Raw genomic sequence first — 27,355 nt, forward strand, 5'->3', positions numbered from 1 at the left:
GTGAAGTCTCTTTATTTCTACTGCATTATCCATTTGCAACCATACTCATTCTCAAACTGGTTCCTGACTCTGCACTTAAATATCCCACCTTATTGAAGGCCTTCTAAAATGTGTTTGTGTGTTGGTTTGTATATAAACAAAAAAGAAGTGGGAGTAGGTGGAGGCTGTTCAGCCTTTTGAGTCTTCTCTGCCATTCATTGAAACCGTGGATAATCTACTTCAACCATTAATTTGCTGCACTGTCCCTGTGTCCATTGATGTTCTTAATATGCAAAATCTATTAATCTCAGTTTTCGAACATACTCAGCAACTGAGCCTCCTTGGCATTGCCCTTGCCTAATGTTTCTATTAGGTCTTTCGCTAATTCACTAAGATGGCAGTCTTTCTTTTCAAAATCTCTTGAACCTTTTGTGTTGCATGCTGCTTCTTTTGAATGCTTCTTTACTGCAGTAATTAGGTTAAGGTTTCTAGGGTTTCTTTACTTGTAAAGATTACACTTGTTGATATTGCCTCTGGTATCACATCTAGAATTTTTAAACTATCTCATGGCATAATCCATCAGAACCTGGTTGGGGCTTAACTGACCTCTCACCTTGCACTTTCAACTTAACTTTTTCACGTTGTTATCTCACTGCGTACCTCAACCCCATTTCTTACTGGAGATGTTCCTGTGGAGTGAAACTCCTTTTTGCAGAAGTAATTGGAAAAAGTTGCTGGGCAATTGCTATATTACACTAACACGCATCTTTGTTAATAATGTATATGAGAATTTCACTAGACGTTTTTTCTTGTCAATTTGTTGCTTGTTTCACTGCCCTTTCTTCAAATCAGTGTTGATTATCTCCTCTTAATGAATACTTTATCCATTGATTCTTTTAATTGAGAATTTTCAGTTTAATTAATATAATACCTAAGTGTCCACAGTGATGTGTCTTGATCTCTCTTGCGTAGTACATCATTGTTGACTCTGAATACTCAAATAATAGTTAGACCTTGCAAGGGTCAACCCTTATTGAAAATTTATTATATCACTAATGTTTGAGTTCTCTTGAAAGATCATCAGCCTGTGAACTAAACTCCTGTTTTTTTCTTCACATGTTGACAGGCCCGCTGAGTATTTTCAATATAGTCTTTTTTTTTATTAGTTGTCTTCCTCTTCTTGGTTTTTGACATTTGTCAGAACCGGTAATGCTTTGAATTATATCTGACATAGAACAAGTCCACACTGTTTTGGGTAATGCAGTTCTTCGTAATACGATTGTAAATATTGCCATATCCATTTAAATTGTTACAGATGTTGTAGCCAGTATTTCTAATGAGGCGTAATAAACTGTTGCTGAGTGTTTCTTCTGAACTTTCAGTCCAATTAAAGATGTGATATGGAAAACCTCTTCATTAAATCAGGTAGGATAAGAAGGTCAGATGAGAATTTAAGCAGTGGTAGTCTGTCATCAAAATGGCATGTCTGCATTCCATCCTTTTATTCTGCATACATCGTACATTTGACAACAGAAAAGTTCCGTATTCTGTTGCTTGCTCATAATTCGGTAGTCAGCCAGGTGGCAATATTGAGAACTTCCCCATCTAATTTGACCTGCTGTGTAAATTCCATTTTGTCTAAAAGTGGTAGATCAATAGGAGGTGGTTAAGTTGGAGATGATTGCTTGTACTTGCCTTTCATTTGTTTGAAATTTTTTGAAAAAAATTGTTATCTGTTTTTTAGGATGATGATTGGAGCTTTTTAATGAAAGCAGATATATTTTAAGCTTTGCTACTGTACTCAGCATTGTTATCAGTGCTGGAAATCTCTTTTTTTTTGCTTACTGTTCCTCCTACCTAGTTTGCAACACTGATTGTTATGTGAAGACACAAAATTAAACATTTATTGCAGAGGAATTACTAAGCCAGAGAAAACACAATGGTAAAGATTTGTTGTCTCCTTTGGCATGTCTGTGCATTTGCATTAATGAAGCACCAAGATCAGATTTATTCAGTCTTGTTGCTTTATGTTGTACCTTTTATTGTGAGTGAGTATATAAAACTTGCAACAGTTTTATTATTTTACACTCTTTCCCCTTCTGAAAGCTTTCCATTGAATTATTTTACAGTGTTTTGAGTGACAGAGCTCCTCAGCGTAGAGGCTGAACTACCTCCAGTTGTTGCTTCAAAAACTTTCCCACCATTATAAGGGCAGAAGTGGGTGTAAAGGTAAATTTGCCACAGTCAACTAGATCTTAGGGCTTCTTTCTCATTAGAGGGATGATTGGTGATTGCTCACTTGATTGGCAGCATATCCTGAACACTCGACTCCGTGCACCGTGGCAATAATGTGGACTATCTTCAAAGCGCACTGCAATAATTTATCAAAGCCTCCTTAGACAGCACCAGATGGGCAACAGATACGTGGGAACACCACCACCTCCACCTACAGATTCGTCTGCAAGCCAGTCACCATCTTCACTTGGAAATATATTGCCAGTGTTGCTGGGTCAAAATCCTGGAATTCCCTTCCTAATGGCATTGTGAGTCTATCTGTTGCTTGTGGACTGCAGTGGTTCAAGGCAGCAGCTTACCATCTTCACAAGAGTAAATAAAGGTGATGCCCACGTGTAATGAGTGAATAAAAAATGTCACTATGCATAGTTCACACGCGTCGGCTGAGTTTATCATCACGGAAGCTGTAGATTGCTATGTACAAGGTAAACTGGCGTATCAGGTTACTTTTTTTTAGGTACCAAAAGTCATGCTTTTGCACATTTGGAATATTGGAATTTCCTCCCTAAGGACATTGTGGATCAATCTATGGCATGTGGATTGCAGCAGTTCAAGAAGGCAGTTCACCACTGCTTTCTCAAGGGCAACTAGGGATGGACAAGAAATGCTGGCCAGCCAGCAAAGCACAAGTCCTGTGAGTGAATAAAAAAATACATTTGGTATATAAATTGACCCCTTTTTCAGCTACAAAATACTATTGTTTCATTTATAGCCTCTATTTATTTACCCCAGAACTGCATGTTTTACCCACTGTTATAAGGTATGTCAGTGAGTGAGGTCAAGCAAGTGATATCAACAGTGCTGTGAAGGCATGCAGAAGTTTCAGATACAGATTGTGATGAATGAAAATGAGTCCTCCAGCCAAACAAACGAAGCATTGAAATATGTTCTATGTAAAAAAAAACTATGACACCTGTTGACTCATCAAATAATCATGTTGCAGTGTAGGAATTTTCTGGGAGGATGAATTGATATCTGAATGGAAGAAGGAGAATCCATCCTGAAGAAGATGCCCAAGATCAAATACGCTGTGAGAACATGAGTCAGTCACTGGTCTGACGTTGAAAATTGTGTATTGGCATGAGTCCTTGAAAATTACTGGAATGTTTGCATCAGCAGCCATAGGGGAGATGATGGCATTGTGATATTGTCCATGGACTAGTAATCCAGGGATCTAGGTAATGGGTTTAAATCCCTCCATGACATGGTGGAAACTGAAATCAGTTTGTTAAAAAAACTGCAGTTAAAAAAGCCAAATGATGACTGAGAAATGATTATTATAAAAACTCATCTGCTTCACGTTTACACTTTAGGGGACGAGAACTGCTGTCCTTACTAAATCTTTGACTGGGTTTGAGGCAAATAATTAGGGAGCCAACAAGAAGTGAAACATACTTCCATCTCTTCCTCAGTATACCAGCTGCAGATGCACAACATGGGTGAGACTGACCACTGCATAGTCCTTGCAGAGACGAAGTCCTGTGTTTGCATTGAAAACACCCAACATCATGTTGTGTGTTATTATCACAATTCTCAAAGGGGTAGACCAAATAGATGTCGCAACTTGAGAGTGGGCATCTATGAGCCACTTTGGACATTTGAAGACCCCCGTCCCCACACACGCGCGCACACATGCACACACACGTACACGCGCACACACACTCTCTCTCACTCTCATACACACACGCGTGCACACACACACACAGACGCATGCGCGTGTGCACACACAGATACAATATGTTAGTGGTTTCTCTTGAACCATTAAGTAAAGCATAAAGTAGACAGAGGCAAAACTGGAAATGGGGAATACTTTGTTATGCATCCTGTCAGCCCCACAGTCAGTCTTGACTGCCTTCCATAGCTCCTGTGCCAGGTCACCTGCTCTGCTCTCTCAAAGTTGCTACACTACCCAGCATACATTTTGCATTGTTGTCACCCTCCGTGTTTCCACCAAGTGTTGTTCAACATGGAACCAAGGGAGAACGATGTATGGTAATCAAGAAGAGGTTTTCTTATGTTTAACCTGAGACCATGAGACATCGTTCAATCTGAAGTCAGTGCTGATTGAATACTCGCAGACTGACCCTTGACTGTATACCACAGTGCCATTACCTCTGCTAGGTCTCTGCTGCCAGTGCAACAGGATATATCCAGGGATGGTGATATTCGTGTCTGGAGGACATTATAAGTGTGGTTCCTTGAGTACAATGTATCAGACTGTTGCTTGATTAGTCTGAGTCAGCTCTCCCAATTTGGCATTAGCCCTAGATGTTAGAAACAAGGACTTTGCAGGGTTGGCAGATCTGTTTTTACCATTTTCACTTTCAGTGCCTATGCTAATGCCAGGTGTGTTGTTGAGTTTCATTTCTTTTTTTTTGAGACTTTTTGTAGCAATTGAGTGGCTTGCTAGGCCATTTCAGAGAGCAGCTGAGAGTCAACATTGGTTCTGGAGTCACGTTAGTGGAGTATGGCAGATGGGTTTTTCTAATAATGGACAATGGTTTCAAGGTCATCGCTACATTCATAATTTGGAGTATTTTTATTAAATTTAAATTCCTCCATCTGCTGTGGCAGGATTCAAACTCGTGCCCAGAACATTAGCTGAGTTTGTAGCTTAGAAGTGATAATACTGCTAAGCTGTCATCTCCCTCATTGTTCTCCATTTGGCTGGAAGCTCCTAAAAGAAACTTGATCTCACCACATCCACAACATTCACCCCCTCCACCACCTATAAGATGTTCTACAGAAATTCACCATGGCTCCTTAGTATCTTCCATACCCGTGACTACTGCCAACCAGAAAGACAAAGGCAGCTGCTGCAGAGGAGCCCGACCATATGCAAGTTCCCTTCTGTCTCACAACATTGTGATTTGGAAATATATCGCCATCCGTTCATTGTGTTGGGTTCAAATTGTAGAACTCTCCCTCTAATGGCATTGTGGTTACACTTGAAACAAATGGATTGCAGTGGTTTCGGAAGGCATCTCGCCACCACCTTCACAATGGAAGCTAGGATTGAGCTGTAAATTCTCCCACTGCCTGTGATGGCCAAATTGCACAAATGAAGAAATAAATGTGCAGTCTGTTTATATGCACTTAAGTGGGTCAAATAGATTTCAGACCTTTTTGTTTTTAATGTGCTCATGGCAAGTGAGCATTGCTGGCTGGCCAGCACTTACTGCCTGTCTGTTGCTGCTCTTGAGAAGGTGGTGGCGAGCTGCCTTCTTGAACTACTGTAATCCATGTACCGTAGGTTGACCCACAATTCTCTGAGAGAGAGAATGAGGATTTTGACTCTGTGACAAGGGAATAGCAGCGATATATTTCCAAGTCAGGATGAGCAATGTCTTGGAGGAGAACTTGGAGGTGGTGGTGTTCCCATGTATCTGCTGCCCTTGACCTTGTATGTGGAAGTGGTCATGAGTTTTGAAGGTACTGTCTCAGGATCTTTGGTGAATTTCTGCGGTGCATCTTGTGTACAGATAGTTTACAATACATGCCGCTGCTACTGAGCATTGGTGGTGGGTGATGTGGTATCAGTCAAGTGGTCAGCTATGTCATAGAGTCATATAGCACAGAAACAAACCCTTCGATCAAACTAGGCCATGTCAAATATAATCCCAAAGTAAACTAGCCCCATCTGCCTGCTGCTGGCCCATATCCTTCCAAACCTTTCCTATTCATGTACTTATCCAGATGTCTTTTAAACTTTGTAATTGAACTCACATCCATTACTTCCTCAGGAAGTTAATTCCATACGCGAGCCACCCTCTGTATAAAGAATTTGCCCCTCATGCCTTTTTAAAATTTTTCTCCTCTCACTTTAAAACTGTGCCCCCTAGTCTTGAAATCACACATCCTGGGGAAAAGACAACTATCATTAACTCTGTGAAGGAAAGTACAGAGTTAACATTTCGGGTCTGACTACCCTTCCTCAGAACTGTCACCAGACCCGAAATGTTAATTCTGTTTTTTAGTTCACAGATGCTGCCAAACTTGCTGGGCTTTTCCAGCAGCTTTGTTTTTAGTTCCTGATTTACAGCATCTGCAGTTCTTTCGGTTTTTTATTTACCATTAGTTCTTTCTATACACCTCATTATTTTATAAACTTCTATCAGGTTGCCTGTCAATATCCTATGCTCCAGTGAAAAACATTCCAGCCTGTTCAGACTTTCTTTGTAACTCAAACCTTCCATACCCGGCAGAGTTCTGGTAAATCTCTTCTGAACCCTGTCCAGCTTGATAATGTCCTCCCAATAACTGGGCCACTAAAACTGGATATAGTATTCGAGAAGAGGCCTCACCATGGCCTGTACAACCTCAACATTGTTTCCCAACTCCTATACTCAAAGGACTAAACAATGAAGACAAGAGTGCCAAACGCCTTTTTAACCACTCTTGTGTCTATATGTGACGCAAACTTCAAAGAATTATGTACCTGCACCCCTAGATCCCTCTTTTCTACAACACCACCCAAGACCCTACTGTTAATTGTATAAGCCCTACCCTTGTTTGCTGTACCAAAATGATCCAAAGATCCATTTGTCAAACGTTTGAAAATCTTCGCTGTCTGCTCTGCCATCAATTTTGGTGTCATCTGTAAACTAACTAACCATAACTCCTCTATTCTCATCCAAATCATTTATATTAATGACAAACAAAAGAGGACCTAGAACAGATCCCTGTGGAACACAGCAGGTGACAGGCCTCCAGGCCAAAATACAGTCCTCTACCACCACACTCTGTCTCTTGCCAATAAGCCAATTTTATATCCAATTGGCAAGCTGACCTTGAATCCCATGTGACTTAACTTTACTAATTAGTCTATCATGCAGAACCTTGTTGAAGGCTTCACTAAAGTGCAAGTAAACAATGTCTACTGCTCTGCCCTCATTAATCTTTTTGGTAACCTCCTGGATGAAATCCACTTGAAAGTTGTTGGATCTGCACCCATCTAGACAAGAGGGGTGGGTATTCTGTTAGAGGGAAGAGATGGCTTAATGGTATTATTGCTGGAGTGTTAACCTAAGAGAATCAGTTAATGTTCTGGGGACCCAGGCTCAAATCCTGCCACAGCACATGATGGAATTTTGAATTCAATAAATATCTGGAAGTAAACAGTCTAATGATGACCATTAATCCATTGTCGATTGTTGGGAAAAACCCATCTAGTTCACTAATTTCCTTTAGGGAGGGAAACTGCCGTCCTTACCTGGTTTGGCGTAGATGTAACTCCAGCCCCATAGCAATGTGATTGACTCTTAATTGCCCTCTGGGCAACAAAAGATGGGCAGTAAATGCTGCCTGGCCAGTGATACCCTCATCCTGTGAATGCATCAGGAATTGCACGGTTGACTTGTGCCTGATAGATGGTGGCAAGCTGTGGGGTGTCAGGAGGTGAGTTTTTTTTTGCCGCAGTATTCCTAATCTCTTACCTGCTATATTTATGTGGTGAGTCCAGTTGAGTTTCTCGTCAATGGTAACTCCCCGGATGTTGATAGTGGAGGATTCAGTGATGATAATACGAATGAATGTCAAGGAGAAATGCCTGGCATTTGTGTGGTGCGTATGTTGCTTGTCAGTTGTCAGCCCAAGCCTGGATATTGTCCAGATCTTGTGGCATTCGAACGTGGACTGCTTCAGTATCCTGAAGAGCTGTGAATGGTAGTGAACATTGTGTCATCATTTGGTGATCATGCCCACTTCTGAGCTTATGATGGAGGGAATGTCATTGATGAAGCATCTGAAGGTGGTGGGCCCAGTACATTACCCTGAGGAACTCCTGCAGAGATATCTTGGAGTTTAAATGATTGACCTCCAATGATACAGCCAGCTTCCTGTGTGCGAGATATGACTCCAACCAGTGGAGAGTTGGTCCGGAGACCCATTGATTCATGTTTTGCTAGGGCTCCTTAATGTCATCCTCAGTGGAATGTGATATTGATGTCAGTAGTTATGGTGCATAAAAATATTTTATGCAATTGCTGTAATGCAGTTGCTGCTGCATTCACATTAGTATACTGATTTTCTGGAGCAGTGACGTCTTTAAGTTTCAAATTATAACTCAGATAATGGATAACATAGCTCTGTGCTGTTTGTTAAATTAGATCTGGTAGCTACTTTTCAGTGAGGGCTTGTTAGCATGAAAAGATAACTTTAGAAACAAGAAAAGCTTGCTTGCTTTGTAAGTGTCTCTTTGTTTTTCTTTAAATACAGCTACGGTGCACTGAAGTATTAGTCATGTAAAACAGACAAATTTACAAAATTAGACAATTATGTTCTGACCTTTGAGGATAACTTAGTATATTTCAATCACTCATTTGCCCAGTCATGTTGAAGTTCTGTGACACATTTCTGTCCAAGTAAAAGTGAAAGCAATAATGGTTAGAGATATATTGCAGGCTTAAAAATGTCAACTTTTGGATTCATTTTAAGTTTCACTGTCATGGACGAAACTAAATCAGCCCCTGTGGATAACTTAATTTCCATTATGTAATAAATGATGTCTCCTGCACGACTTTTACACCGGTTTCCTACCTGGGCTGTGTTAGGATAAGTTTAGAACTGGGAAGGGAATAAGAAGCCTGAGATTAGGACTGATGTTTGGGATTACAGTAGTCAATCTGGTATTATTAGTAATTTTCAGTTGTCCTCAGGTTCAAGCCTCATTTACTTTTGAAGTTATAGTCTGGGTTTACCCCATCTATATATAGCCTCTCTGGCCCTACATCCAAATTAATTTATTCTGGAGCTGTAAAATTTAAGCTTCTCATCTTTCCTCATAGCAGTTGTGAAGAGGATAATCTGAGATTTCATCTAAATTAAAAAAATAGAGTTATCTGCTTGTAGCACAGCAACTGAAATTAAATTCTGAACTAAGTGTGGTTTGAAGAGGTTTTGTGAGGCCTTAGGTTTGTTTGCTGTAGAATTGTTTTCCGTTATGTTGGTTCATGTAAAATCTCGGCTCTACTTTGTAATACTTACTTTGTAATACTTCATAATACGCTACTTTGCGGCATGGTAGCATGGTGGTTAGCACTGCGGCCTCACAGCGCTAGGGACACGGGTTCGATTCCAGCCTTGGGTGACTGTCTGTGCAGAGTTTGCATGTTCTCCCCGTGTCTGCGTGTTTCGGTTTCCTCCCACAGTCCAAAGATGTGCAGGCTAGGTGGATCGGCCATGCTAAATTGCCCGTAGTGTTCAGGGGTGCGAGGGTTATAGGGGGATGGGTGTGGGTGGGATGCTGTAAGGGGCGGTGTGGACTTGTTGGGCCAAAGGGCCTGTTTTCACACTGTAAGGAATCTAATCTAATCTAGCCTTCCTGAAACCTCTTTCTTAGCCGTGCTTTAGATCACCTAACCTAATGCTTACCACAGCTTGATGTCAGATCATTTTATTTTCCTGGGAACGTTGGGATAGTTTTTTCCACTAATAATACAAGTGGTTATTGTACAACAATAAAACAGTTTTTATTTCTGTAGTGCCTGTAATATTGTCAAATGTTACCAGGTGGATCACATGTGCTTTAAGGGGTATCTTTAAAGGTTTAGGGAGAGAAAATAAATTGCAGACTTCATTAGTAAATGTGTAGAAGATTGCATGCCGAAGAAGTTAATCCACATGTTCCCCAGTGGGAAACCATAGATAAACAGGGAAATTCACTCCCTCAGTCTGGTCGTCAGTAGGTGTACCAATTGGGCAACGCTGATTTATACTGAAAATCCAGGTACGATCTTTATAAGGCCATCAGAGACGCCAAAAGGCAATACCGAACTAAGCTTGAGCCAGAGACCTAGACCCACCACGTGGACACACATCATTTGTGGTAAGACTTACATGATATAATGGGCTATAAAACGAGTTAACAGAATTGTGGACAACAGTATGTCCCTAACTGACAAGCTCAATGCATTTTATGCTTGCTTTGAACTGAAGGTCAGTGAAACAATGACACCTGTCCCAACATTTGCAGTTGCACCTGAACCCATAATCACTCCCACAGATATTAGATTGGTCTTCTTGAGAGTGAACCTATGGAAAGGAACTGGCTCAGTTGGAGTCCCCAGCCGTGCACTCAGATCCTGCGACGATCAGCTGGCGGGAGTATTCGCAGACATCTTTAGCATCTACTTATAATGATCTGAAGTCCATACCTGCTTCAAGAAGACCACCGTAATCCTGGTGCCAAAGAAAAACCATGCAGTGTGCTTGAATGACTGCGACCTAGTGGCTCTGCCGGCCATAATTATGAAGTCCTTCAAGAGGTTAGTCATGATTCACATCAACTCCAGCCTACCACATTGCCATAATCCATCACAACTTGTCTATTGATGCAACAGGTCCACCACAAATGTAATTTCTCCAGCTCAGTACTCATCCCTGGAACATCTGGATAACAAGGATACCTACACCAGGCTCCCACTTATTTACTACAGTTCCACTTTCAATACTGTAATACCGAACAAACTCAGTCTTAAACTCTGAGACCTAGGTCTCCGCTCCCCCTCTGTAACCGGATTGTCACCTCCCTGACCTGTAGACCGCTATCAGTAAGAATAGGTGTAAAAACCTCCACCATAACACTCAACACCAGTGTCCTGCAAGGCTGCATACTCAGCCCCCCACTGTATACCTGTACACTCACAACTGGGACCAAATTCCACTCCACTTCTGTGTTAAGTTTGCTAACAACACCACTGTTGTAGGTTGGAACTCAAACAATGAAGAGTCAGAATACAAGAAAGAGATTGAGAGTTTAGCATGTGTAAAGACAGCTATTTCTCTATGTCAGCAAAACGAAGGAGCTGTTCATTGACTTGAGGAAGCAAAGTGGAGGGCATACCCCTGTCTACATCATTGATGCTGAGGTGGAGATGGTTGAGACCGTCAGATTCCTGGGAGTGATGATCACTAACAGTCTGTCCTAGTCCACCCACATTGACATGGTAGTCAAGAAAGCACAACAACGTCTCTACTTTCTTAGGAGGCTAAGGATATTCGGCTTTTCCGCAGGGACTCATACCAATAATTTTAGGTGCACCACAGAAAACATCCTATTTGGATACATCACAGTGTGGTGTGGCAACTGCTGTTCCCAAGACCAAAAGAAATTGCAGAGAGTAGTGAACGCAGTCCAGTCCATCGTTAAAACGATCCTTCCATCCATTGACTCCATCTTACTTCCTGTTGTCCTGAGAAAGCAAGCAACATAATCAAAGTTCCCTACCATCCTGCTTATACTTTTTTCCGCCGTCTTCAAACAGGCAGAAGATATAAAAGTTTGAATGCATGTACAAACAGATTCAAGAACAGCTTCTTCCCCACTGATGTCAGACATTTCAATGGATCTCTTTAATGTTAACATTGATCTCTCTCTGCACCTACTCTGTGGCTGTAACACTATTCTGCACTCTGTTCTGTTACCCTGATGCATTTGTACTGGATGATCTGCCTGTTATTAATGGTCATCTTCCCTTAAATCCTGTCCTCCTTTCCCTTCAAGGCTGCTTTTATGACATTTCGTCGAATGGCATGTTTAGAGAACAGTAGAGAGTCCACTTGGCCCATTGAGTCTGCGCGAAAGCAATTTAGTTTCGCTCAGAGCTCCTTTTAAGTTGTGTGAATGTGCAGAAAAGATTGAAGGGCTGAGCATTGAAACAAATCAACTGAATCTTTGAAAACAAGATTAATGGTTTTGATGTTCCATCTTCAGAAATCATTGTATTTTTGTAGTAAGCAACTGTAGCATCATTTACACCAAGTTGAAGCTTGATGGGTTTCAGAGATGTGTTCAGAATTGTTCGGAATTCTTTTTGCTCCAAATTGTCAGGGTTAGACACGTTGTGTACAAATCCTTTGTGCTGAGCTGAATCTGGCTTGAATGCTTGTACAGTGCAAAGCAATGTCACATTCCAGAAGGTGACAATTTCCCAGTGGAAAGTTCAGTTTCCTAGGCAGCTGTTTTGGAATGTGCTATTTTGGGGATTCCACAAGGTAATCATGTGTAACTCCTATTTATTCTGAAATAACGACACTATGGTTAGTGCAAAGTCTGGACCTTTGTGCCATATGCTGCAGTTCACTTTAATCGTGTACTTGAAGATTCTACATCAAAAAATTCAATGAATATAAATATTTTATATACAAAACTCTACACATACACACATATCAAACATTCAGTTACTACAGGTTTTGTCTTCTTTACAGGAATTGATAAAGTGTACTTGTCCAAACGATAGCTCAGTGGTTAGCACGGCTGCCTCACTGAGCTAGAGATCTGGGTTTGATTTTAGTTTTGGGTGACACTTTCAAGTTTGCATGTTCTCTCTGGGTTCTGCATGGGTTTGCACTGGGTGCTCTGGTTTCCTCCCACAGCCCAAGGATGTGCAGTTTAGATGGATTGGCCATTCTAAATTGTCTTGTAGTCTCCAGAAATGTGCAGGCTAGTGTGGTAAATGCAGGGTTACATGATAGGGTGGGCGGTGCTGGTTTTGGGTGAGGTGATCTTTGGAGGGTTGGTTTAGATTTGATGGGCAGAATGGCCTCTTTTTGCACCATTGGGAATCTATGATTCTATAACATTATTTCTTAAGTGCACCCTAATGTGTTGAGCATAATGCAAGGTCCTGGTCAACCTTTTCAATTTTCTGATTGAATGAATGGTGTTAAATTAGCTGCCAAAAGAGAGTTTAATGGCAGCTATAAAATAGGAGACATAAAATAACTGTAGATGAAGGAGCCTGTAGATGCCTTCTGCATTACGATTAATATTAATTTTTAAACGGGAAGAAATTATTTGTTCAATGCATTGCAAGGACATGGCTATGCTTGCCTTCTGTTTGGCTTTGGTTCCCATGCTGAACTCTATGATAGCTGCATTGCAAGATTCAAATGGAACGTGGAGTTTGTGTCATCCATCTGCATAAGAGACAAATCCCTATTTTCACAATTAAATTGAATATGAGTAATTTACCTATAGCAGAATGGTTAATCCACTATTTGTCAAAAATTACTTTCTTCTTTTCTCGTGCTTCTAAATCTGCTTATTTGTTGGTTTTAGACCGCCTGTTTTTGTAAGGCTTTAGTTCAGACTTTGAATTGCTGAACACTCATGCAGGAGTAAAGCTGTTCAGTATTTAGTTTGTTTAGCCTCAGTATGTAGATCTAAAACAAACATCATTCTTCTTTTATCTTCCTAGGCTTTGTGTCGCTTACTGCTACAGTCATATTCTGAACACTATGACTGTCTTAGTCAAAACATTCAGTGATGCCATCTTCTGTGACTGGAACTGTGGCTGATCATTTCTAGACCTTAATGACAATCCATGACATTTGATGTTGGTGAAGTCAGAAGTCACATGACGACATCAGGTTATAGTCCAGCAGGTTTATTTGAAATCGCACAAGCCATCAGAGTGTTACCTCTTCGCTAGATGCAGTGACTCATCCATTTGGTTTGATCCAGAAGTTGCAAACCTCGATTCGTTGTTTGGACTTATACTGAGTTTTAAACCTCATTCTCTATTATTCATTAAACTTATCTTAGTATTTGTTCTATTTCCATTTGCAGTTCTGCAACATGACCCATTTCTGCCCTGTTTCATGCCCACCTTGTCTTTGTTATTTCAGTTCCAACCCCATTCCCTCATCCACTGTTGTCCTCCCTCGTTCCACTGTTGTCCTCCCTCATTCCACTCTATACAAACTTGACCTTGTTCAAAATCATGTCTATATTTAGCCCCACACAAGTTCTGTTCATTTGTCATGCAGGTGTCCTCAGTAACCTATATTGTGCCTGTGAACCTCAATGCAATGAATTTGAAGATCTTGTTTTTTTTTCCTCCCATTCTGTTATCTCTGCAACATTTTACTGTGCTTATGGTCCTCAGATCCAGCTTTTTTGTGGATCATCCTCATGCAACAATTCTTTAATATCTTTGTCCCACTACCTAGTTCTCACCCTAAACCTCTTCACTTGCTACTTTTTTCTCTGGCTTTGATATTTTCCTCACAACCTAACTTTTGGACTGTGTGCAATCATCTTTCCTATTTCCTGTGCATTTAATGTCTGAGGACATTTGTACTAAATTGAACTTACATGATAAATAAACACAAGATCCTTGGTGAGAATAGGAATTTCTGAGCTCACTGGTGCTGTAATGGGAACTCAGAAATGAAATAAAAATGCCTAATTAAGCCATTCCAAAATATTTAGTTGTTTATGATTTTTGTAGTGCAGTTTCTGTTATTTCTGATTAGAATGACATTGATTTGTTGCAGTTGGTCCTCTCTTCTGTGCTTATGAACAATACAGAGTTAGATGAGAAAGTAAGTGGTGAGAATGATGTAGAGATAAATAGTTTGAGTGAGTGACCCTACACATGACAAATGGAAAGTGAAGTGGTAAAGTGTGAAGTTAGCTACTTTGACAGGAAAATACTTGAGTGGTGAGATACTAGGAATTTTGTATATTGAGAAGGACTTGTGTATCCTTACGCATAAATGACGGAAAGTTAACATGCGGGTATTGCAAGGAGTCAAGAAGTTTAACGACTTTAAACTTTTTATTACAAACTAATTCAAGAAAAGTAATGATTTCTTACTGGAATTATAAAGGGCATTAGTGTGACCATGCCCAGAGTGGTGATGGCAATTTGTTTCCTTACCAAATGAAGGATGTGTGTGCTGTATAAGAGAGTGCAACAAAAGTTCAGGAGACAGTTTCCTGGGATAAAGGAGAGATTGAATAGACTATGTCTGTGTTTCCTGGAATTTAGAAGAATGAACAGCGATCTGCTTGAAGCATACAGAAGTCTAGCGGGCTTGACTCGGTAGGTACTGAAAAAATGCTTCTTGAGTTGCAGAATCTATACATGGGTTCACACTCTCTATTTGCCACCTTGGATTGAGACAAGAAGTTGGTTTGTTCACAAGACTGTGAGCCTGTAATATTCTCAACTGCAAAGAGCTCTGGGGTTTAGTTGTTGAACACATTTAAGATTGCAGTTGATGGACTTTTGTGTACAAATGGAATTAAGGGATATAAGGATAGTGCATGAATGTGGAGTTGGAATAAAAGTTCTGCCCTGATTTTATTGAAGGTACAGGCTTGACACAGCTCACTCTGTGTCTTATTGCTTAGGTTCAAATATAGTGAGCATCTTATACACAGGAAGCATGTACAACAACAAGTGATATGATTGAACAATTACATCTGATTTAGTGATAACAAAATGTAGAGATGGATGAACACAGCTGGCTAAGCAGCATCTTAGGAGCACAAAAGCTGACGTTTCATGCCTAGACCCTTCATTAGAAGAGTCTAGGCCCAAAATGTCAGCTTTTTTCCTCCTAAGATGCTGTTTCCCCTGCAGTGTTCATCCAGATCTACATTTTGTTATCGCGGATTCTGTAGCATCTGCAGTTCCCATTATCTCTGATACATCTGATTTAGTGTTGGTTGAAGGAAAAATGTTGTCCAGATCCCAGAGGGGCTTTTTTAATCAAAGAAAGACTCTATGGATTCATTTGTATTCACGAACAGGCGGACCAGATATTACTTGTCCATCTGATTTTTAAAATTAATTCATGGATATGAATGTTGCTGTCTAGGCCAGAATTTCTTGCCCATTCCTGATGGTCCTTGAAACAGTAGTGATGAACTGCCATCTCGAACTGCTACAATTCACGTGATATTGGTGCACCCACACTTATGAGGCGAACAGGATTTTGATTGGGTCATCCAAGTACAGCCAGTAGGTCACTATTGTGTCAGAGCTAGAGGGGATTGTGCAAATTTTTGTATTCTCATGCATGTGCTGTTTATATACGTCCAGTTGGTAGAGTCCATTGGTCTGGAAAGTGCTGTTGAGACATATTCATGAGTTGCTGCAGTGTATTTTATGGATGGTATTGGAAAAGAAGCATACTCCATTGCTGCCTTCAAATGTTAACCCAAATTGTGTTTTAGGTCTGTAGTGATGTAGTAACCTAATGGGATATTTGACTTTGGTGACTGTCAGTGACATAAGATGGTGCATTTATACCTGGTCCACATTAGCTAACCTAATCTGACATAATAATGAGGACTATGCAATTGGCATTAGTGTTTCTTCTCTCCAAAAGGAGAAAGAAATTAACACTGGTTCAGTACTCATCACTGAGGTAAACATCTCTTTGCAGAACTATGTGGGTGTGGGTGACTAGTGTTTTGTCATTTGAGACATGATTGTTAGTCAAGATACTAGAAGAATTCCCTTGCTTTTCTTCAAACAGTATTATCATTTATATTCACAACAGTTGATGATACTTAAGTTTAATATTTTGTTTTAAAGATTGTACTACACACACAACAGATGCATGTTAGTAATGCACTGAAATGTCCATCCAGGTTATATGCTTAAGTTGTGGACTGAGTTAATTTGGAACCTTCCGGTTTAGAGTAGTGGATGAGCTAAGGCTGATGGATCGTAGCTATCTAGTTTTGATCTTGGGTTGAGGTAGTTGATTCCAATCAGTGCATCAATGGCACACCAAGGTTGGGTTCAGCATTCGTAGGTTAGCGATGGAAAACTACTGGCAAAGTTCTAGCTCTGTTATCGAGTGACTATTTCTTGAACGTGTACATTTGTGCCTGAAAAGGATTTAGGCTCAATTGTCATGATGTCTGCCACATTAGTGGTAAAATATGTACTATAAATTTTCAAGTTGTATCAGCTGAGCTTTAATACCTAAGAATACCTAAAATGACAGTTGTGATCATCTAATTAAAGATTGAAGGAACTCTAGGAGACCATTTATTTGATTGACTTAGTAGTCTGGTTTCAGTGATTTTCAGTGTTAAGAATTTTGCAACTCCTGTTTTAATTTAGCTTGTTCTATATGTGTGCACTTATACATCAAGGTATGTGTGCAAGTATTCAGCTTGAAAAGAAAATGCAGCCAGACTTTCAAGTGTACACATGAATAGGTCTTAATGACAGCAGAGGAAAGAGAAAGAAAATGCATTAACAGCAAAGTCTGAAAGTTTCTATCTCCATGTTCATTCCCTTCTCAGTAGATGGTATGATGAAAAAGCAAATTGGGCAAGCAGCCATTCATTGACACTCAACGTTATCTGCAAACTTGCATCAGCGGAGGATGCAAGTCAGCAATTATACAACTAGTCTTGGGCTAAAAATCCAACATCTGCAGGATTCTGAAGATTTCAGGACTGCATAGCCTTTATTCTTTCTGTATATGCCAGACAACACTGTCTTTACAATTTATTATCTATGTTTGTTTGTGTGTATTCAAGAAAACATTGTGCTAGTCAAAAGTAAAGAATCAACTATAATGTTGTAATAGAAGTGTGATAGCTGCAAGCATAATAAAAATATTTGTTGTGACTGATAGAGGGGAACTTGACTCACCCCATCTCACATGGTTGTAACATTTCATAGCTGAATAAACTGTTCAGTTCCTTGATAATGCACAAAAAAGTAGTCAATGTATAGAGGACTACTGGAACCTATGAAAGTGCTCTGCCAGCAGATGAGATAAAAGAGAATATGAAAGGTTACTTAATAGTTTGAGGGGAAAATAAAGTCATTTCACAAAATAATGTGGAAGCTGGCAATCTGAAATTAAAACTTAAATGGGGCAGGCAATGGCCATGTGGTATTATCGCCGGACTATTAATCCAGAGACCCACATTATGTTCTGGTGCGCTCTGGCAGAAAATGGAATTTGAATTCAGTGAAATAGCGGGAATTAATAATCTAATGATGACCATGAGTCAATTGTTGATTGTTGGAAAAATCCACCTGGTGCCCTTTAGGGAGGGCAACAGCCATTCTTACCTGGTCTGGCCTATGTGTGAGTCCAGACCCACAGCAATGTGGTTGACTCTGAACTGCCCTCTGGGCAAATAGAGATGGACGATAAATGCTGCTAAGCCAGCGATGCCCTCATCCCAGTAATGAATAAAATAAAACTAACACTGCTCAACAGGCCATTTATTTGATTGAAAAACATTCATGGAGTAGCAACAGTTAATGATATGTATTAGTCATCTTTCATCAGAACAGCAGAAGTCCTATCTCATGAATGAGCGAAGAGAACGAATCAAAAAAAAGACTGATGAGATACAGTCCTTTTCTGCTGATACTTTATAGCCATCAAGAACTTAAATGGTAGGACTTTGGTAATGTAACAGCCCGTGTGAGAGATTACAAAGCTTCTGATTTCAAAACTTGGTATTTTGTTTGTAAGAATGATTTAATGTGTTTCTTGTCAGGTGTGAGACGAGGAAGGTGTTCATTTGCTCCCTTTCACTTTCCTTTTAGAAAGTATTTTAAATTGTAATTTTACATTTTAATTGTATTTTTAATTGTATAATTTAACTTAGGAGGAACATATAGGAAAGAGGCAGAGTCCTAATAAAGAATAAATTTTTTGTTTTAAAGCTGCTGATTAAAGGCAATGGACAAGCTAACAAGAATGTTTTTAAATATTTTCTACTTTAACAGAAACAGGTGGTGATTTTATTTGGAATTTTGCTGAACCAAATGTATTTTTTCCTTCAGAGGCAAATGTGGTGTTTCACTTTTGAATGAGACCGAGTCAGTAGCCTGCTATTTGGAAAAAGAGGTAAGGTGTTGACCATCATTTTTGATATTATGACATACTTATTCAAACATTTCTTCCATAGAGTTTTTTTGGTGGGTGCTAAAATTTGAATTCCCAGCAGCCATCTTTGCTGTATTTTCTGTGTAAAAGGCAATATTGCTTCATCTGAAATATTGAACCGTTCTAAGGTATTTGTAATTCGAATGTCGCACACACATTTGCTCATTTGTTTGCTTTGTTATAGTTAGTAATACAATGATTAGAGATTTTCAGATGTTTACAACTGGCATACTTAAGACAACATTGGGGCTTATCTATGAATACCTTATTGAAGGGATTGTTGATACAGAATAAAGAACAGCACAGCACAGGAAAGGGTCCTTCAGTCCATCAATACGTTCGACACATGATGCTTTTCTAATCTTAAAACCTTTTACCTCTATCCTATCCATATTTCTCCGTTCTCTGCTTGTCCATGTATCTGTCTAGATGCCTCTTGGATGTTGGTATTGTATCCGGCTTCTACCGCCTCCTCTGGCAGTTCATTCCAGACACTTACTATGTCCCCTAGTAGTCGACGTTTCTACCATGGGAAAAAGGCTCTGACTATCTGTTCTATCCATACCTTTCATAATTTTGTCAACTTCTGTCAGGTCACCCCTTAATCCTTTGATATTCAAGTGAAAAGCCAAGTCTGTCCAATATCTCCTATCTAACACCCTCCAAACTAGCCAACATCCTACTAAACAGTTACTGTACTCTCTCAAAGTCGCCACATCCTTCTGGTAGTATGGCGAACAGAACAGTACTCAGTATTCCAAATGTCGCATAACTAAAGGTCTATACAGCTGCAACATAACTTGCAAGTTTTTATACTCTCTGCCCTGACCAATGAAAGTAAGCATGCCAGAGATAATGGGAACTGCAGATGCTGGAGAATCTGAGATTACAGAGTGTGGAGCTGGATGAACACAGCTGGCGAAGCAACATCTTAGGAGTGCAAAAGCTGGCGTTTCGGGCCTAGACCCTTCTAGGTCCGAAACGTCAGTTTTTGTGCTCCTGAGATGCTGCTTGGCTTGCTGTGTTCATCCAGCTCCACACTTTGTTATCTCAAAGTAAGAATGCCATATGCCTTATGCAACCTTATCCATTTGTGTTTCCACTTTCAGAGGGAACTGTGGACTGGAGTGCCTAGATCCCTCTTTGTTAATGATTCTAAGGGTTCTGCCATTTACTGCAAACTACTTCTGCATTAGATCTCTCAAAATGCATCACATTGTATTTGTCTGGATTAAACTCCATGTGTGATTTCTCTGCCAAAATGTCTCGTCTATTTATATTCTGTATCCTTTGGCAATGCTCCTCACTATCTGCAGCTCTCTCAATCTTTTGTGTTGTCTGCAAACCTCCTAATCAGGCCACCTACATTTTACTCCAGATCATTTATGTATTTATTTTGTGAATAACAGAATTCCTAACACTGATCCCTGTGGAACACCAGTGGTCAGAGATTTCCAATCTGAAAAACACCCTTCCACTGCTACTCTCTATTTTCTAGAGATATGTATCCATTTTACTCCTCACCACAGATCCCATGTGATTTCATCTTTTGTATCAGCCACGAGGGACTTTGTCAAAAGCTTTGCTAAAGTCCATATAGACAACATCTTACCCATACAAAAGTACACTATCGCTAATAAGTCCATAAGTTTTCCAAATGTAAGTAAACCCTATCCCAAAGAATATTCTTCACTAATTTCCCTACTACAAACATGAGGCTTGCTGGCTTCTAATTTCCCAGATTATCCTTATTGCCCTTTTTAAACAAAGGAAAAATGTTGGTTATTGTCCAGTACTCTGGGACCTTTCCTGTGACCAAACAGGATACAAAGATGTTGTACACGCCCCAGCAATTCCTCTACCTGCCTCTTTCAGCATTCTGGAATAGGCCCTGTCACGTTCTAGGAACATGCTGGTCCTGAACTCTAAGCAACTGGCCTTTAAAATATTTTCACATGCCGGAAGTGGATTTACCCTTAAAGAGCTGCCCCCAATTTACATTTCTTCAGTACTTGCCTAATGTTGTGGTAGTTAGCCATCTCCCAGCTTAATACTTTCAACTGGGGCCTTCTCTTATCTTTATCCATAAATAACTCAAAAACAGAATTATGGTCACCGTGCCTGAAATACTACCCCACTGAAACTTTGATCACCTGGCCAGACTTATTCCCATTACCAGGTCTGGTATGGCTCCTTCCCGAGTTGGACAATTCCAATATTGTTTCAGATAAAACTATCCTGGACACACCCAACAAATGCTGCCTTTTCCAAGCCCCTGGCACAAAGTGACTCCCAGTCAATATAGGGGAAGTTCAAAATCATCCACCACCACAATTCTGTTGTTTTTTTACATTTTCCATAGTCTGTTGCCACACCCTGTTCCTCTATTTCCTGTAGCTGTTGGGAGGCCTGTAGTCCAACCCCATCAAAGTGATTGCACCCTCCCTATTCCTGAACTCTACCCATATGGCCTTGCTGGATGAGCCCTCCAAGATTTCCTCCCTCACTACAACTGTTACATTCTCCGTTATCAGTAATGCAACTCCCCCACCTCTCTTACATCCCTCTCTGTTCACCTGAAACATGTAAATCCTGGAATGTTAAGTCCTTTCCCTCCCCAACCAAATTTTACCTTGAATAATTGCTAAGATGTGAATTTTGAAGCCCACAGTTAAGCCCTGGTGTATTTCTTTTGAACAGAGACATTTACACTATAAAGTGGTCATTTGGTCCATTATGCTCACGCAGGCTCTTTGTTTGATCAATCCAGTGTAAATGCCACTGCCTTATGCTCTACCCATGTTCCATATTTTCTGTTGTTTCAAATATTTATGCTTATTTTTGCCTTAGCCAGTTCTGAACCCAAAGTATTCCATGCATTAACACATTCTGAGTAAATAAACTGTTCTTGATCCCTCTTCAGTGTTTGCTTTAGTCAAAAGTTTAAGTTGCTGATCAGTGACTACAAATTCTATATTTGGAAGAAATGGTCTTCCCCTGTTTGTCAATTAAAGACTTTAAAATGTTAAGAAATGTAAATTTAATCAATTTTTAAATCATGCCTGTTCAACAACAACAACAGTGTACATTGAAGGCCCTGTGTAAATATAAAGAAACACCTTGATACACTTCACAGCAGCATTAGAAAATCATGCTTGTAATACTGAGTCGTTTGAACCCATATTATGTTGGATGATGAAAAATTTGTCCATTGTTGTTGCTTTTGACGTATACCTTGAAGGATAAAAATGAGGCAGAAAGGGTTATTCAAAGTTTGCCAGGCAGCTACAAACATGTCCACCAATGGTGGACCAATCATCATTGATAATACACAAAAAGAGACAAGTGAAGTAGTGCAGATATTTTGGAGAGTTGTGGGGCTGATGGAAGTTATAGAGAAGTGGGTAGAGTTTGGTTGTGGAGGGATTTGAAAACTAAACATAAATTTAAAAATCCCGATATTGTAGCACCTGAAACAAGTACAATTCATTAAGCATTGAGGTGATGAGGGAATGGGACTTGCTGTGAATTAAGACACAGGCAGCAGAGTGTTTGATGACCTAAAGTTTACAAATGATGGAATATGGGTGACTAGATGGGTGTTTTAGAATAATTGAACAGAGGAAAGAAAGGCTTGAGTGAAGGTTTCAGCTGCAGATGAGCTGAGATGGGCGATTGGGTGATGTTGTGGACAAATAGGCAGTCTTATTAAAGCTCAAAGAGGAGATCTGATATTCATCTCTGAATCTAATGTGATAAATCTGGGTTAATCTCTAGTCTGTTGCTAGGGTCAAGGATGGAGTTTGAAGTTAAGGAACAGAGGAAAAGGAGCCATTGCAATTGATTCTTTGACCATTATTAGATAAATAAGAATGGAACTAAGTGAAAGAAGTCTCACTTAGCTGGGTGACTGTGTATGAGTGTTGAAGGATGACTGCATAAAGATAAAAAGAAATTTCACGTGTGCTGCAATCGTGTTGGATGTTACATGTGACCTTGATAAAATTTATCAGTACAGTGGCTGGGTCTGAAGCGTGTTGTCATGAGTGTTCTGTACCTTATCCTCTGTATCATGTTGGTGAATTTATGCTGCACACCCACTATAGTTTTAATGTGCTTGTCTATAATGGAATGTCCAAACTAAGACCAATATTCTTAATTGTAGCTAATATGTGTACAAATATACTTCTCTACATTTTTCGTATAACTTCATTCGTGATTGCCTCTTGTTAAAGTAACGCATTCACTTGACTTGTACTCTCATTTGTTGAGAAAATGTTGCATTCTAAACTGAAGGTATCTGTATATTCTTGATCAGTGGGGGAATGAAGTGTTATGGGGAAAGGGCAGGAAAGTAGATATAAACAATGGTTGGGCTAGTCATAACTATTGAATATAAGAGCTGGCTTGAGGGACCAAGTGCCATATTCCCCTATTTCTTGGGATCTTATGGTCTTGTAACCATTGATCCTTTGTTGCAATCTATGAATTGTTTCCCCATGCTGCATTAGCGCACACATCTCGCCATTAAATTTCATCTGCCACCCGTCTGTTCATTTCACTATGTTCTTCTGAAGTCTTTGTCTGCCATGTAGAGGGTTTCAAAAATTATGTTTGTGGAATCAAAATTCTGAGCTCATGCTTTGAATACCTGCAAAATAATCAAAATGTGCAGAGATTAAATTGAACCTGGCACGCTCCTACCACTTCCAGACTTTCAACATGTCTGGCATCATCTGTGGAGAAAAAGCAGAGTTAACATTTTGAGTCAGTGAACCCTTGTCAAAACTAGACTTGAAACAGTAACTCTGCTTTTTCTCCGCAAATGCTGCCAGACTTGTTCAGTTTCTCCAGAAAATTCTGTTTTTGTTTCACATTTCCAGCATCTGCAGTTCTTGTGTTTTATTTTACTTATTTTGTTTACTCTTTCAATATCCATTCATCACTGTTTAAAATAGCTTTCTGATATCTTTTCTTTCATGTTATTCTCATGTTTTGCCTATTCAATAAATAGATTAATTTAACTTCTATAGAAAATAAATTAGAAAGTTGTAGCTGTTCAGATACTTTCGTCTACATAGAAGCATAACTAATTAACCCTGCACTCTGCTACCCTGATGCGTTTCGTATGATATGATGTGCCTGTACAATTTTCACTGTATATCGATGTATGTGACAATAATAAGCCAAGTCAAGTCAAATCAAAATACTAAATGTGCAATTGTGAAATAATTTCAGTTTTAATGAGGTTCCAATTTTCCATTAAAAAATGAAGGACAAAATTACCATTTTCTGGGCCCATAAATATTCTAAGATGTAAATATGTGGATAGACTATATTAATGCACAGGAGGAATGGAAATTGGAATAAAGTTTGATGCAATTTATATTTTGCAATAAGAAGAGGTTGTAGCCCAGATATAATTAATGTGCTAGAAAAAGACGTGAAGGAGGCATCCTAAGTGGAATTGGAACATAACATTTTTTAAATGTGTCATGAAATGAAGGGCGTATGTGTTCCTAGAGTGATTCCTTTCCTTCAGAAGAAGGAGTAGCATCAAAGGAGTAGTTGTTGAGTCACCCTTTCAGATTATTATCTAGATTATTATAATTTGCTGCATAAACAAGATTATTTCCACTGTAACTACTGAATCTTTTGTCAACTGCCTTAAATCTGAATGAATGAATTAACTTTATTGTCACATGTACTCAAATGAGTACAGTGAAAAGTTTATACGTTGCCACTTAGAGTGCATCTTAAGTACGATAGTACCTAGGTACAGTTTCTTCAGTTACAAGATCTTAGAAAATAAAGAAAATGTCCACCATTGCAGAACTAAAAGTTCAGCACAATGGTCGTCCAACCCAGACCACGCTGACATGTAACCTTTAGTCTGTGCTGGACTTCACCTTGAGGATCATGAGGCTGAGAGATCGTTCTGGTATCACCTCAAGACTAGGAAACCATGCTGAGGCTATGTCAGGCCTAGAGACCACCAAACTTCTGGGAGCCCACCACACTGCAGTGCCAGGCTGGGTGATTGCTACGTCAACCTGGGACGCCGTTCTGCCAAGCTGGGAAGCAGTTGTGCCAGGTTGGGAGGGCCCTCGTCGTCTCTGCACTGAGGTCTGAAGTCGACTGTAGGCCGAGAGAGAAGAAGAATAAAAAAGAGGGGAGAAGTAAACTGAGAAGAACAGGCGGAGCGAATGTACTCCAGCTGAAGCTTCCTATTCTGACACCATTTTGGAAATCTCCGTCCTCTTCTACCACTGGAAACAATGTTTTCCATATTTCATGCAACATTTCACATATTTGAATGCTTCTATTATAATCATTCCTGGATTTATGGAGTGCATTCCCAGCTTCTCTAGTTTCCTTTCACAACTGAAATCATTAATCCTCAATACCATTTTTGTATATCTCTTGTGCATTCCTCTGGAAAGGCTTCTTAAATTGTGGTGGTTGTAATTGTTCAGTGTATTCAAGTATAAGCTGAATCAATGTTTTTGCAAAGGTTTAGCATAATCAGCTTCCTTTTGTACTCTTTGCTGCTTTATAAAACTAAAGATTGCATCTAATATCCCTTAGTGAAGAAACCTGCCGTGGTCTGGTCTGCATGTGACTTCAGTTTCACAGTAGAGTGGTTGTTTCTTAATACCCCTCTGGAATCACCAAACATGCCAGTTGGTTCAAGGATATTTGGGGATGGGCAACACTGTGTCTTAGTGGTGACACCTGTAATTCAAGAAACAATAGATTTAAAATAAAATGCTTGAGGCTTTTATGATGCAGTGATAGTGACCCAACTTCTGAACCAGGAGGCCTGGGTTGAGGTTACACCAGCTTCAGCGTGTGGAAAAATTTAGATATATCTAAACCTTTTAGCAGCCTTCTCAACTTACATTGGCACCTCCAAAAATGTGTGGAAGCCACTCATAGCTGTCTTAGTTTCCATACAGTCCTTAGAAACAGAGCAGCTGTGTTGCTGTCCAGTTGTTACAGAGACATTCTTGGATTGTTGTGACGATGGCCACTCTGCAGGCAGAACTTATCTTGATAATGTCGATACTTGTCTCTCATGAGCAAATGTTGAGCAATTTTACTTTGTAAATAAAGTAATAAGTGATACAGCAACACACTATTGCTCCTGTTAGGGTGAATGGTAAGACTAGTAAGAGTAGGGCACAATGGGTGAATAAAGATATTGAGGTTCTGGTCAAGGATAAGAAGGAGTCATATTGTAGGAATCGGCAGTTGGGATCAAGTGAATCCGTTAAAGAGTATAAAGGGTTTTGGGGTATTAAGAGGGCAATCAGGAGAGTCAAAAGGGGATATGAGGTAACCTTGGCAGTTATGCTTAAGGAGAATCCAAAGAGATCCTACAAGTATATTAAGAGCCTAAGACCATAGGAGTGGAAGTAAGGCCATTCGGCCCATCAAGTCCACTCCACCAAATAATCGTGGCTGATGGACATTTCAACTCCACTTACCCGCACTCTCCCTGTAGCCCTTAATTCCTTGCGAGATCAAGAATTTAGCAATCTCTGCATTGAAGACATTCAAGGTCCCGGCCTCCACTGCGCTCCGTGGCAATGAATTCCACAGGCCCACCACTCTCTGGCTGAAGAAATGTCTCCTCATTTCCGTTCTAAACTGACCCCCTCTAATTCTAAGGCTGTGCCCACGGGTCCTAGTCTCCCTGCCGAACAGAAACAACTTCCCAGCGTCCACCCTTTCTAAGCCATGAGCAACTAGGGAGAAAATCTGTCGCCAATGGTGAGTAAGTTGTTGAGGGATTTCTGAGATCCAGAATTTACATGCATTTGGAGAAGCAAGGACTGATAAGTTACAGTTGGCATGGCTTTGTGCATGGGAAATAGTGCCTTTCTAACTTGACTGAGTTTCTTGAGGATGTGACCAAAATAATAGGTGCTTTTGACAAGGCTAGGCATGGTAGATTAATTAGTGAAGTTGGATTACATGCGATTCATGGAGAGCTTGCCACCTGGATGCAAAACTGTCTTGATGGTGGCAGACAGGGGGGGGATGGCAATGGAAAGTTGTCGTTCAGACTAGAGGCCTGTGACCAGCGGTGTTCCACAGAGATCGGTGCTGGGTCCAATTTTGTTTGTCATTTATATAAACAACTTAGATGAGAATTTTGGAGGTGTGGTTAGTAAGTTTGTGGATGACACCAAAATTGGTGGTATTGTCGATAGTGAAGAAGTCTGTCTATAATTACAAGAGGATCTTGATCAATTGGGCCAATGGACTGAGGAATGGTAATTTGGATAAATGTGAGATGCTGCATTTTTTCTAAAACAAACAGTGGTAGAACTTGTACAGTTAATGGTAGGCCCCAAAGTAGTGTTGTTGAACCAAAAGACCTAGGGGTTCAGGCGTATAGTTCTTT

The 27,355-nt window shown here is 40.0% G+C and overlaps 1 protein-coding gene across 7 annotated transcripts in view; it reads left to right on the top strand.

Annotated features, from left to right (window-relative positions):
* mta3 (metastasis associated 1 family, member 3) overlaps positions 1-27,355 on the top strand; it is a 236,151-nt gene that overhangs the window by 80,932 nt on the left and 127,864 nt on the right. For all 7 annotated transcript variants that reach the window (XM_048535934.2, XM_048535930.2, XM_048535931.2 and 4 more), the window contains exon 5: positions 18,840-18,903. In XM_048535934.2, the coding sequence (XP_048391891.1) occupies positions 18,840-18,903 (64 nt within the window). The remainder of the gene's footprint in view (positions 1-18,839; positions 18,904-27,355) is intronic.

Source organism: Stegostoma tigrinum, chromosome 9 (genome assembly GCF_030684315.1).
Source record: "Stegostoma tigrinum isolate sSteTig4 chromosome 9, sSteTig4.hap1, whole genome shotgun sequence".
Classification (NCBI taxonomy): Eukaryota; Metazoa; Chordata; class Chondrichthyes; order Orectolobiformes; family Stegostomatidae; genus Stegostoma; species Stegostoma tigrinum.